The sequence below is a fragment of the Gymnoscopelus microlampas genome (genome assembly GCF_963454915.1).
Source record: "Gymnoscopelus microlampas genome assembly, chromosome: 18".
Classification (NCBI taxonomy): domain Eukaryota; kingdom Metazoa; phylum Chordata; class Actinopteri; order Myctophiformes; family Myctophidae; genus Gymnoscopelus; species Gymnoscopelus microlampas.
The window spans coordinates 17,626,322-17,638,617 of NC_139955.1; the positions used below are offsets into that span (position 1 = coordinate 17,626,322).

At 40.6% G+C, this 12,296-nt stretch overlaps 2 protein-coding genes across 3 annotated transcripts in view; both read left to right on the plus strand.

Moving 5' to 3' along the window:
* Positions 1 to 443: 443 nt before the first annotated feature.
* On the plus strand, positions 444 to 9,390 carry clk4b (CDC-like kinase 4b). Of its 2 annotated transcripts, none has more exons than XM_084041378.1 (13): positions 444 to 585; positions 2,160 to 2,320; positions 3,707 to 3,959; positions 4,573 to 4,669; positions 5,002 to 5,068; positions 5,169 to 5,285; positions 5,551 to 5,717; positions 6,477 to 6,577; positions 7,032 to 7,161; positions 7,468 to 7,550; positions 7,645 to 7,724; positions 8,133 to 8,223; positions 8,389 to 9,390. In XM_084041378.1, exons 2-13 carry the CDS (start codon positions 2,160 to 2,162, stop codon positions 8,548 to 8,550), a joined length of 1,509 nt encoding a protein of 502 aa, XP_083897504.1. In that variant the 5' UTR covers positions 444 to 585; the 3' UTR covers positions 8,551 to 9,390. The 2 variants fall into 2 exon arrangements, with proteins under 2 accessions (XP_083897504.1, XP_083897505.1); XM_084041379.1 differs by having other exon boundaries at positions 6,477 to 6,571.
* Positions 9,391 to 10,281: 891 nt separating this feature from the next.
* Positions 10,282 to 12,296, plus strand: part of col23a1b (collagen type XXIII alpha 1 chain b) — a 181,877-nt gene continuing 179,862 nt past the window's right edge. The window contains exon 1 of the mRNA XM_084041417.1: positions 10,282 to 10,910. Coding sequence (XP_083897543.1) covers positions 10,629 to 10,910 — 282 coding nt within the window. The 5' untranslated portion in view covers positions 10,282 to 10,628. The remainder of the gene's footprint in view (positions 10,911 to 12,296) is intronic.

Below are 12,296 nucleotides of genomic sequence, written 5' to 3' on the forward strand. Positions count from 1 at the left end.
CGGTTTTTGGGGCTTGTTTCTAAAGTGTAGTTGCTTATTTGGGCCTTTCTTCCTAATGTTGTTTAAACCTCAGGTTCTCAAACATTTTCATGTCAAGGACCCCCAAATGAATATGTATTTGTTTGCAGCCCCCCCCTCCCCCATCTGAAAATATTTTATGACAGGGAGTGGGACCCATAGAGTTGCAGGGACCCCCATTCAAGATTTGTGTTGTTAAAATGTTTTAAAAAATATTCTCTTTAATTTTTTGAAAATAGCAGACCTACAAGCTCACAACGCGTTGTGAGCTTGTAGATCGGCTATTTTCAAAGGGCTCTTGTGTAGCCTAGTCGCTTCTTTGGGGATTGTTTTCATAGAGCCTGGTTGCTTGTTTCTCTCGCAAAACCTGGCAACACTGGTATTTGTTTGAAGAAGAACTTTCCATCAGATTCCAGTGACGGTCGCCATTTTTAAGACGTTCGGTTGACTTGACAGTCGCCACTTTGACCCTTTTCTTTGTTAATTTATTCTTGTTTCCATATCCTTATACCACACATCGTGTATACTACATTTACTGAACGTCGACCGCATTATTGTTTGGTGAAGGTAAGAAGTATTTTGGCGTCACAAGTGGAAGAATAATGTACGACATAAATATTGTGAGTTGAGCTAAAGCTAGGTTCTAGCTTTACTGACGTAAAATGTCTCGTGCTTGACCAACAACAACATGGCTGAAATGATAGAACAAAACGTGTTATTTTAGTTATTTATGTAGCAGGTTGTTTAGCTGGACTAATAAGTTATGTTCAGGCTACGTTTATTGAAAACTTATTTAGGTATGTTATTGATGTTGGTATAATTTGAGTGGTAGCTAAAGTTAGCAACGAGCTAAACTGCATTGTTGTGACGTGGACTGAGGTGCACTACTAGGCCTCGCGACCAGACGACAATAAAACCTCAGTACATAGATATTTAACGATCAAATGAAACATTACAGTATTGGCGTTAAGTATTGTTTAAAAATCGAGCTTAAGCATAATATTGTTATTTTTAATAGTTTATATATTTTTAAAAATCCATCTAGTTTACTGTTTATTTCAGTGTAAATGATTCTTGTGTTAAGTTATTATTGCCTTCTATTCTAATAACTTAAAGTAAGATACGATCATGTGTTTTTGGATCTCCGTGAGTGAGGAAATACGAGATAGATATAGGTTAGAGACAGTAGAGCTATGATTAAACCACTAGCAGATACATTTTAAGTGCTAGAGTTAAATGTATTTGGAAATATTGGATCAGTTAAATAAGTCAGTATTGGTAAGTTTGTCGATCCCTCTGCATGTACAGGACTTAAAATCTGCAATCTGGAACTTTTTTAATGAATAAAACGATATGTTAACCAATCTGATTACAGTGTATGTTAATATGATATACCTAGCACATTGCAGCGGTTGGGTGTAGTATCCCTGCTGTCACTAAATGTAGACTCTGGTGTCTGGTAGGACACCTACTGGTTGACAACCAGTACTGCCTTAATCTCATGCAGTAGAGTGTAGGACATAACATTGCAGCATTAATATTGATTGCCATTGCGGTCTAGTGCTCGCCTTCTCCTAAAAATGTATCCGGTTATTTGCTCATGTCATGCATTCAAACCAGACCTGCGCACTACAATGCAGATTGATCTCAGTGTAATCATGATAAATTTGTCTAGCCTGGCCCCACCCTAATGGCCTGACCAATGCAACTAGGCGCAACTGCCATAGGGGATAATGGTTGCAAGCAGTTGCATCATGTTGCGACTAGTTGATGGTGTGGACTGGCCTTAAAGACTAGACCGCATCAATGCAACTCATTGCAACCAAACAGTTTTAAGGCCAGTCCACACCAATGCAACTCCTTGTAACTGCCATTGGTTATAATGGTTGCATGTAGTTGCATGTTGCAAGTAGTTGCTTTGGTGTGGTCTGGCCTTTAGGAATGTGTTGGTATTCTTGCCATAGGGGGAATTCAAGAAAACCAATGCAAAGCTCTTTTTCACTATGCAATATTCCAGAAGAATTGCATAGATTTTTTTATGTAGTCTTTGTTAAGCGGGGGGGGGGGGACTTGGCTAGTTAACTTGTTAGAGTTAAGTTTTCTATGCTCTGTTCCCTGATTGTACATATTCTATCTTTCAGATGCGTCAATCCAAGAGAATGTGTTCTCCAGGTCTATGGCTCAACGAGTACAGGTGGGAGGAGAGAGTTGAGAGCCGCAAACGGAGGAAGAGAGACTCCTACAGCAGCGAGAGGGAGAACAAGATCCGAAAACATGACCATCACCACAAAACCTATGATGGGTAAACATGACATCATTGATAAATGCATTGATAAATGTAAAGGATAAATGGTGCCCTCTTGATTGGTTAACAACTCATCTGTTCCAAATGTATACCACAGAATAGAAACAAATGGAGCCATTGCCAACTGCACTGCCATCTTTTTGCTGTTGACGTGTATCGGGTTTAAAGGGATACATTTCACTTTCAAACATGTTTGGGATCATTTTAACGTCTACTCAGGCTTTTGTGAGCCCCCTGGACAGTTTTGAGGTAGCTTGATTCAGTATTTAGATATTCATTTTATCAGACACGCCCCCTTCCTATATAAACTCATTGTAATTTCAAACTTTTAATCATGATGGAGTCATCGAAAACATCAGTTTTCTCACAAAATGCTCATAACATGCTCACAAAAGCCTGAGTTAAAATGAACCCAAACATGTTTGAAAGTGAAATATCCCTTTAACATTTTTGTTCAAACCTGATGTGAGAATTTGTGGTGGGAGGTGGAGGTGCATTGGAAGTCTCAAGATCGGCTCTAATTACAATTTCCCCTTGAGACGGCAAACCTTCCTGGAAGACAACTGACACCAGTAGGGTGCTAGGGCTCTAGGGTTTTCTTTTTCATTTTTAGATACATGGATTGCAATAGGGCCAGTAAGTTGGGTGTCGGGAGTGTTGAAGGGTAGATGAGTGGTGTTGAGGACATTCTGAACAACCTGGCTGGATGAGGAGGACACAAGATCATTGGACACCAGTACAGAAGTCTGTGCAGGAAAATCCATTATTGAAGCCATTCTGAAGTTTGATCTTTAAGTTTAAGTTAAGCATCAGTTTTTGTTTTTTCCCCCTTACGTTTTTATTTTAATTTAGTAGGGGGGAACAGTATCTTAAGTGTTGTTAAATGGTAAATATGCAAGGAAATTACTTTGTAGGGAAGGTGTTGAGTTCCAAAACAAAACGCAATCTCAGCGGCCATTAATCCCAACCACATTCCAAGAGTGACTCTGTGTTGGAGTTGACTTAAGGAATGTTTGCTTTGAGATGGCACACGGTGTGAAAGCTATACTAATCTTTACTGCAGACATCTGTCATAGAATACTGCCAGCAATTTATCTGCTCGGTGATAAAAGTCCTATTTCAACACATAGTGCGACTATTAAATTCTCCCACCCGCTGTCTCTCAGACTGGCCCAATCACAGCGAGTTTTAACGGCTGCAAATCACGTGTCGCTAATGAAGCGTTTGACGCAAAAGGGCTACTGGATAGAGTGTCATTCCGCAGGTTGACCATTTGCACCATCTGATCAGTCCTCGTTATTCCAACGCACGATCGCAGAGTCAGAAGGAGTCTCTTCAATTTGCTTGTCTCTACATTTGTGTGTTTTGTGTTCCCTTCTATAGGCATTACCTGGAGGCACAGAGCTTGAACCAAAGGCTGGGCTCCAGGGAAAGACCGTCCTGTGATGCCAGCCAGGACGTGGCCTACTGCGAGGACAGTCGTGGCGCCGCCTGCAAGGACAGAGACCGTGACTGGCATCACTACAGCAACTACAGCAAGTCATCCGGTCGCAGCAGGCGGAGCAGCCACAGCCGCAAGCATAGAAGCAGAGGACGCAGACGGTCTCATCACAGCTCTCATCACAGCTCCTACTCGGTATGGGAATCTCCTCTCTGCCTATTTTCCTTCCCTTTCAAAAACACCAAGTGGAAATTGGGCATCTCTTTGTCCCTCCGTATCTGTGTCAGACTCATACCCCTCACTAAGTTATTAGCTCCAGTATTTCCAGATAGGGGACCTGATAGCAGTTTCACACACTAAAGGGATAGTGTCAATAGGAAAAGGTGGAGCCAGTGTTTGTACTGAAGTTGTAGTGGCTTAATGTCTTGTGGGACTTGATGTGAGAATTAAAACCATAAGCTAGGGAAAGACTGTGATCTACTTTAATTTTTTTTCTGTACTACTCTGAGAAAGTCTCTCATCTGAAAATCTTGTTGCCATGTTTTTCTTCTGTAACACACACTATGTGGTGGCTGGCGCCCAAATGCCTTTCTCTGGTGGGGCTGAATTTGAATTTGCCGGTCCGTCCCTCCGTCCATTCGCCTGGCGGTGTTACTGAACGGGATGAATCTATCCACCCCCCTACATCCTCTCCTACCCCCGTTGGTCCGGTTGAATGAAATGGCGGTGATGATGTCGCGTTGTGGTGGCCTGGTGCTGACTGGCTGATGATGGGTTGTTGATGTGGTGGCGGAATGCGGACTTGCAGAGGAGGAGCCATCACCGCAGGAAGAGATCCCGGAGTGTTGAGGATGATGACGATGGTCACCTCATCTATCACAATGGAGACATGCTGAAATCGAGATGTATAGAATATATACCTTTTTCTACTGTTGTTCACACTCTCTCTTCTCTGCCTCTCACTCTATCTTTTTGGTTTTTTGATTTTTATCTTTTTGGATTGCTGTTCAGTTGCAAAGATTTAATTAAACAGGCTTAGAGGGTATCTAATTTCTTCCTGGGCCAGTAGACCTTATTTATTTCAATCACTAGATATTGCACTGCAACATAATTGGCTTTGTGCCATTAACGTCTCTGTTCAGAAGCCCAATTACAGTAGCATAGCTGAACAGAGACATTTTAATGTCAGTCAAGGGTCATTGCTGTGGGTCTAACTATGTCTCTTCATTTCCTGTAGATGAGATAATCTCCACTCTAGGAGAAGGCGCGTTTGGGAAGGTGGTGGAATGCATTGATCATAATAAGTAAGTAAACTGGAAAGATTTTCAATGGATGTTTCCCCCCATTATAGCCTAATGTTGTGATTTTTGCATCTTTTGATTGTTTCTTTGTGTGTTTTCTCAGAGATGGAGCTCGCATTGCTCTGAAGATCATTAAAAACATAGAACGCTACCGTGAGGCAGCAATGTCTGAGGTTGAGGTCCTGGAACAGATGAACTCCCTGGACTGTGACCGCAAATAGTAAGTCACACCTCACAAAATAAGCCACGTGTAGCACCTCCTATACATAGTGGAGCTCAAACTGCTTTAGGCTATTGACTGTACATTATATATTTATAAAGCTTTAGGTTCATAGGTTACAGTTTACAGCTTCAACACTATTAACATCAGTTGACGAGTCTAGGATGAAAGTGTGTGTCTGCATGCACATGCCTGCTTATGCCATCATCCTAAATGAGTATCCAGAATGTTCCATAAAATGAGGTCCTTTCCTTCCTCTTCTCAGTGCCTGTGTACGCATGCTGGACTGGTTTGATTACCACGGGCATGTTTGTATAGCCTTTGAACTGCTGGGCCTCAGCACGTATGACTTCCTCAAGGAGAACAACTTCCAGCCTTTCCCCGTCGAGCACATCCGACACATGGCATACCAGATCATCAGAGCTGTCCGATGTGAGTAATCATAAGGGTTTGTACAGGTGGTGGAGCATTATTCAAGTCAAATATTTAGTTTTGAAGGGCCTGAATGAGCTTGAATTTTAAATGAGTAGGTCAGAGTGACTTATTGTCAGAATCTGTGAGAACGAAGGTGCCTATCCTCTTTTCAATGTGCTAGACCCCTGAGAGATGGATTGCTGAGGTGGTGCGCACCTAGCATCAGCTCCCAGGACTTGCTGCATGACTTAGTTACCCAAGCTGTGTTACTCATATGCTGAGTTGGCAGTGCCTGGGATTGAACTGGAAGCCTGACAAATCTGCCAGTGCAATAAATAAAAAAAAGCCCTTGGAAGATCTGGTCTGGCCCCGGCTTGTTTGTGATTGGATTTCGCTGCCCCCTAAGTTTTGGGGGCGCCAATCGGGGCCAATCAGATTGTACCCAGTGATACTAGTCTGGCCATGCCAGGCTAGGTCATTGTCATTCATATAGCAATATCTAATTAAAAAATATCATATTAATTGAAAACATAATTGAAAAGTAATGTTTAGAAACTTCATTGAAGAGTAATGTTTGTTATATAAATAGTTGTATTCATTTCTAAAGCAATATGTGGTGGCGTTTGAGTCCTATGGTAAGGACTGTCGAGCTTCCTTGAAATATACTTGCAATTTTGAAAACCTGTTCAAATGTTGATCCACAAATCCAGAGCCTAGAAATGCAGCCAGTCTTTGCAGTGTTCTGAATGTGACCTCTACTCTTCTGTCTCCCTTCAGTTATGCATAAAAACAAGCTGACTCACACAGACCTGAAGCCTGAGAATATCCTCTTCATCAACTCCGAGTACGACATGGAGTACAACTCGGAAATGGTAAATGTCTGTATTCATTTTTTTCTTTTGTTAGTTAATTAATTTAATGTGCAATTCTAATTGTTGTCGTTCTAAATGATAAGCTATTACTACTTGGTAGCCTTGTATTATGAATTTTATTACCTTGTCTTTTATTATTTATTTTTATTGTTTTAATTATATATGTGGCACATTGTCAGCACAGTATGGGCGAGTCTGCCACACCAACAATACACTGCACATACTTGTATAAGCATGTGACGAATAATACCCCTTAATGTCCTCATTTTACGTAGCGCTACAAACGGTGAGATCTCTGGCACTCAACGTCACTTTAAAAAAAAAGAACTCTGGCACCGAATGTGTTAATGGGCTAAAAGTCCTGTCTTCTGTGAAGTGGACCCAGAGCTGTATATTTGTGTCCGTGCTTGGTCTTGGCCTAATCTGTACACTTGTTGTTGTTGTGTTTTTTATATACCAGAAGCGTGATGAGCGAGCCGTGAAGAACCCGGATATCAAAGTTGTGGACTTCGGCAATGCAACATACGACCATGAGCACCACACTTCTGTGGTGTCCACAAGGCACTACCGTGCCCCTGAGGTCATTCTCGGTAAGCAGTAAGCACTAATGTTTTTAACCCATTTAGGGCGGGAACCCCTATTTGTAACTAGACCTTTCAAGACGGGAATCCCTTTTGGGGCTCTTGTTGCTATGTACAGTATATAGCAACATATGATTTTTTTTTATTTTTTAATAAATATTTGTATGTTTTTTTTAGAAAACTTAGGTCAGGATTTAGAAAGCGTTTTTAGAATTGGCCTCCGGTCTAAATGGGTTAAACATCTCCTTTCCTGTTTGGGAGTGATTTACTGTTGAGATAAAGATGAGAGACTTGTCTAACATCTGTTTTGTTCAGATCTGGGATGGAACCATACCTGTGATGTGTGGAGTCTGGGCTGCATCCTCATCGAGTACTATGTCGGATCGACTCTCTTCCAGGTAGGCCCTACAGAATGCAAACCACTGATTTCTGGAATAACCTTAATTGTAGCATTATGTGACATTTTGCTGTTTATCTCTTTCCCTCCTTAAGACCCATGACAGCAAAGAACATCTTGCTATGATGGAAAGAGTCCTGGGCCCCATCCCATCAAACCTCCTGCAGAAAACCAAGTAAGTCTCCACCAGCTAACATTAAATCGTTGCTGTTGGCTAGAAACCTTGTATCTCCATATTAAACATGTTCCCCCATAAATGAATACCCTAATTCGTCATGCAACAGTGTCTAAAATTAGCAGATCTATAAGCTCACAACACGCTTGTGACTAAAGAATGACTAGAATGCATCCATTGGAACACAGGTACTCCTTTTTTCCGTTTCCTGAAAAGTAACGGGTTTGGACTTGACAAGGTTTCCACACGACAGCCACAAAATATTTCATCACTTCTGCTATACAAGCTGCTAAACTCACTTGGTATACAAAAGAATGAATGTTAGCATTAGAATTTCATTTGTGTGTGCTTGCCCCCACAAATGATTTGGGAAGAGCTCTCTGATATTTATTACTTTGCCGATTACAGGAAACGTCGCTATATCCACCGTTACAAGCTGGACTGGGACGCACACAGCTCTTCTGGAAGATACGTCAAGAAACACTGCAAACCGCTCGGGGTAAGAAGAGAAAATACTATACTACCAAGCAATGTCCATAAACGTGTCATGGTGGTTAAACATGTCATCAAAGTAATATTGAACAATTTTAGAAAAAGCAAACAAATATAATGAATCCTCAAAACTACCCCCCCCCCTCCCCTTTATTTTGTTCATTCCCATCAGGATTACATGACTTGCCAGACTGAGGATCACAGGCAGCTGTTTGACCTCATACGGAACATGATGGAGTATGATCCTGCCAAACGTCTCAGCCTCGACCAGGCTCTCAAACACTCCTTCTTCTCTGTATACCGCAAGAGCAGCAGCAAGAGCAAAAACGACTGAACTCTCAACCCCCCAGAACTTCTGATCCATTAATGCACCTCAAATTCTAGGTCAATAAATATCATGGTATCTCGTAAAATTTCGGAAATTTGCCGAGGTTGTCTGGATGACGTGCAAGTCAAACTAGAACTGTCATTTTCAGCTGACATTCTCAAGTATTGTAGTAAGAAATATGAATTGTGTTAATCCAGAAGTAATTGGTGACAACATGAAACATGTTGGATGTCATTTTGCTGAAAAATACACAGAAGTCATAGGGTTATCAGGACAATGAAATTTAGTTTGAAAATCGGCAGTTTACCTTAAGACAAAATACAATATAATTATAGTGATGCATGATATTGCCTAGCCTTACTTCATTGTGACACTGAGCTCATGTTAAGTTGTGACTCTAGGAGAGAGGTGTTGATTGTATGACTGTATCAGTCCTCCTGCCCTGCTGTCAGTGTTGATCAACCACATACCCATAAATATTTTTCATCCGAGGAATATCTTTTCATAGCCATGTCTACCTGCTACTTGAGATTTTAAATTGTAGCCTCTGACACTGAGCCTGATGCAACTTTGCAAGCTATTGTGTATATAGTGAACATTTTCTTAATCGTGAAGTTGAGAAATGCCATTTTGTGGAGGTTTCCTGTCCTCTCAGCTTTAATTTAAGTATTGCAGAAGCCTTATCGCAGTCCTGGGCAGGACATTCTTGTGTGTACATAGTACAAAACGTTGATCTGTGCAATTTCTGGTCAAGTCCCTTTTTTCACTGTCTGGATTTGTATTTTTGCAGTATCAATATGTACGTTTTCCTCAATAAAATGGTATTACTGAGTAGTTTCTGCATCAGTCAATAAAAATAAAGTAATCTAAAACGCAATAGTTCTCAAAAGATTAGACATGTGTTTAGTCTGTGATGCATTAGCCTCTTGTTTCCATAAGATGGCAGTAAAGAGCTATATCATTGCAGGACAGCTGAGCGCCGCCATAGATGAGCGCCGCTAACAGCAGCGTTATGGAAGTCGATGTGAATTCCCATCATGTTCGAACCATATTTTTAACTATGGTTCGGACAGTTGAAATTATTAACAATTGCAATGTCTAAGAGTTGATGAAACCCCACTCTTGTGACCTCTCGTCACATGATGTTTATTTAAATTAAAAGTTATTCTGATTATTGCTAACTCATCAATTTCTTCAGTTTTATAATCCATTGCTCAAACTAGTGTAGGCAACGTTTGATTATTTTAAAGTACATATACAGGGATACATTTATACATTTTGGCACCGCTTCAGCAGAGCAGGCTGACATGTTTAAATCGTTATTAGTCTGAGGTGTATGCATTTGAATAGACCAGCTGTAAAGTCAAAGGAATCAAACAAACGAATGCGTCTCATTTATACAATTGCCACAGCGTCGTTATTTATTGCTTGTAGGTTAGCCCACCATTTAAACAGGAGCGCTTAAATATGCAAATGTACATCTTATGTGTCAATAATTATTAGGCGACTTAACATGTTCGACAAGCCAATTGGCTATTAAGTGGTTTCAACGCTTCTCTCAGTGGAAGTTAGCTCTGGTCCAGCGTTAGAAGGAGTTCTCCCAAACTAAGAGCTGAGTGAAAGTGATCAATCCAAGGCTCCCACCCACGTGGTCAGCAGGGCGGCGCTGCTCATCCACTAGTTGAACGTGCAACTTGTGGGGGTACAAACAACTTCACCAAGTGGGTTTCATTCACATCATCCACACTGGGAGGAAACAACGACCTGGACTTCTCTGGTTCATAATATCCAGATCAGAACCACGTTGCTGCTGCTGACTCTTGTTCCACAGCGCTTTGAACCAACCTGTATGTTTGGACTTAAAGGTGTTTTCTGTGTGTTGCTGCACTGCCTGGTCCAAATAGGCTGAATCCGGTGACAGAATTGTATCACAGAACCAGTTCAACCAGTTTATTTTTGATTAATTCTTAAAAAAAAGAAAAATATTTTCATTGTATCTTTTTTTTGTTTTTGTTTAGTTTTTTCTTCGGTTTTTGCAATTTATTGGCCCGGCAGCAACACGCATTGACAGCGGGGATTTGACCATGGAGACACCGGGGGAATCGAGTGGAGGAGAGAGTAATAAAGCGGCGGTCCAGCGGTGGCTGCCCGGGTTCCCCGTGGCCGTGTGTGTGATGATGTCTGTGAGCTCCATCGTAGTGTGTCTGCTGATGAGCTTCAAGACCTACCAGCTGGAGAGCCGCTGTCTGCACAGAGACATGATTGACAAGTTGCCCATCATTCACCCTCAGCACAGTGCCTTTCTGACCGAGGATGGAAGCCTCATTCCAGAGCTGAGTTCTACCATTGGAAAGCTCGTGGAAGAGGTATTATTTCAACTATATGTTGACGAATTGTGAATAGTAATCAGTGGTGGAAAAAGTACTCAAATGTTTTACTTAAGTAATACAACATTGTAAAAAATACTGTTTAAAATATTCTGTTATTCAAAAATCACTTCTTGAGTAAAAGTATAAAAGTTTTGGCATCAAAATGTACTTAAAGTAAAAGTAACACGTTTTTATTATGCAGAATGTCCCATTTTCACAAGTAAAAAAATATATATATAGCAGATGATGCATGCATTGTGAGCTTGTAAGTGTATAGGGCTGAAGTGGCTAAAAGTACAATATTTGCCTCTGAGATGTAGTGATGTACAAGTTTTGAAAATTGGAAATACTCCAGTAAAGTAAAAGTACCTAAACATTGTACTATACCTCAGTATAGTACTTGAGTACATGTACTTAGTTACTTTACACCACTGATAATAATCTGTTGACATTGTTAACAACGCCTATGTTGGGTTCTGTGCTGCATACATACATGACATGCATACATACATACATGTCATACAAGTGCACGGCCAGCATGCGTAAAGCATGCGTAATAATAACAGAATGCACTGTGAAGGATTAGAAACATCACATACCTGATAAACTGACTATTGCCCTTAAAATCCCTACCAGATTTAATGTAGTTTATGACCCTGGGGATAGTAGTAGACAGTAACTAAGTACATTTACTTGAGTACTGTACTTACATTTTTACTTAACTTTACTTGAGTAAGTTATTGTTTAGTTTAGAGACTTTCACTCCTCTACATAATACAAATATTGTACTTTTTGACTCCATTTCTAGGAACGGACCCCTGGGACCAACACATACAAAAAGGGGATTTAAAAATGTCAATACAGCCATGCATTGAATAAGAACATGTATTTTGTGTTTTTAAAAGCAAGTAGTGTACTCCAGTGCTTTTTAACTCAAGTGCAAGTTTGACTGAGCAACTCTCACTTCACTAGTTGAGTAATATTTGACCAGGAGTAGCTATACTTTGACTGGGGTTGAGTACTTTGTCCACCACTGCCTGGGGATGAACCATGCATGCAGACAGACAGACAGACAGACAGACAGACAGACACTTAATTTGCTTTGACCCTTTACATTCGACCAGTGGTGGAAAAAGTACTCACATTTATCACTTAAGTAAAAGTATCAATACTGCAATGTAGAAATACTCTGTTACAAGTAAAAGTCCGGAATTCAAAATTTACTTTAGTAAAAATACAAAAGTATTGACATCAAAGTGTACTTAAAGTACCAAAAGTAGAAAGTACTCATTATGCAAAATATCCCATTTCAAGTTTTCAAATGTATAAAAATCTTTTGAAAATAGCAGATCTACAAGCTCACAATGTGTCGCATCGCGACGC

What these genes read in the sequence shown, in the direction of transcription:
- clk4b (XM_084041378.1), top strand. Translation starts at nt 2,160, where the DNA reads ATGCGTCAATCCAAGAGAATGTGTTCTCCAGGTCTATGGCTCAACGAG. An exon ending in GAATGCATTGATCATAATAA is followed by an intron (nt 5,069 to 5,168) that starts GTAAGTAAACTG and finishes GTGTTTTCTCAG; the next exon opens with AGATGGAGCTCGCATTGCTC. An exon ending in ACAACTCGGAAATGGTAAAT is followed by an intron (nt 6,578 to 7,031) that starts GTCTGTATTCAT and finishes TTTATATACCAG; the next exon opens with AAGCGTGATGAGCGAGCCGT.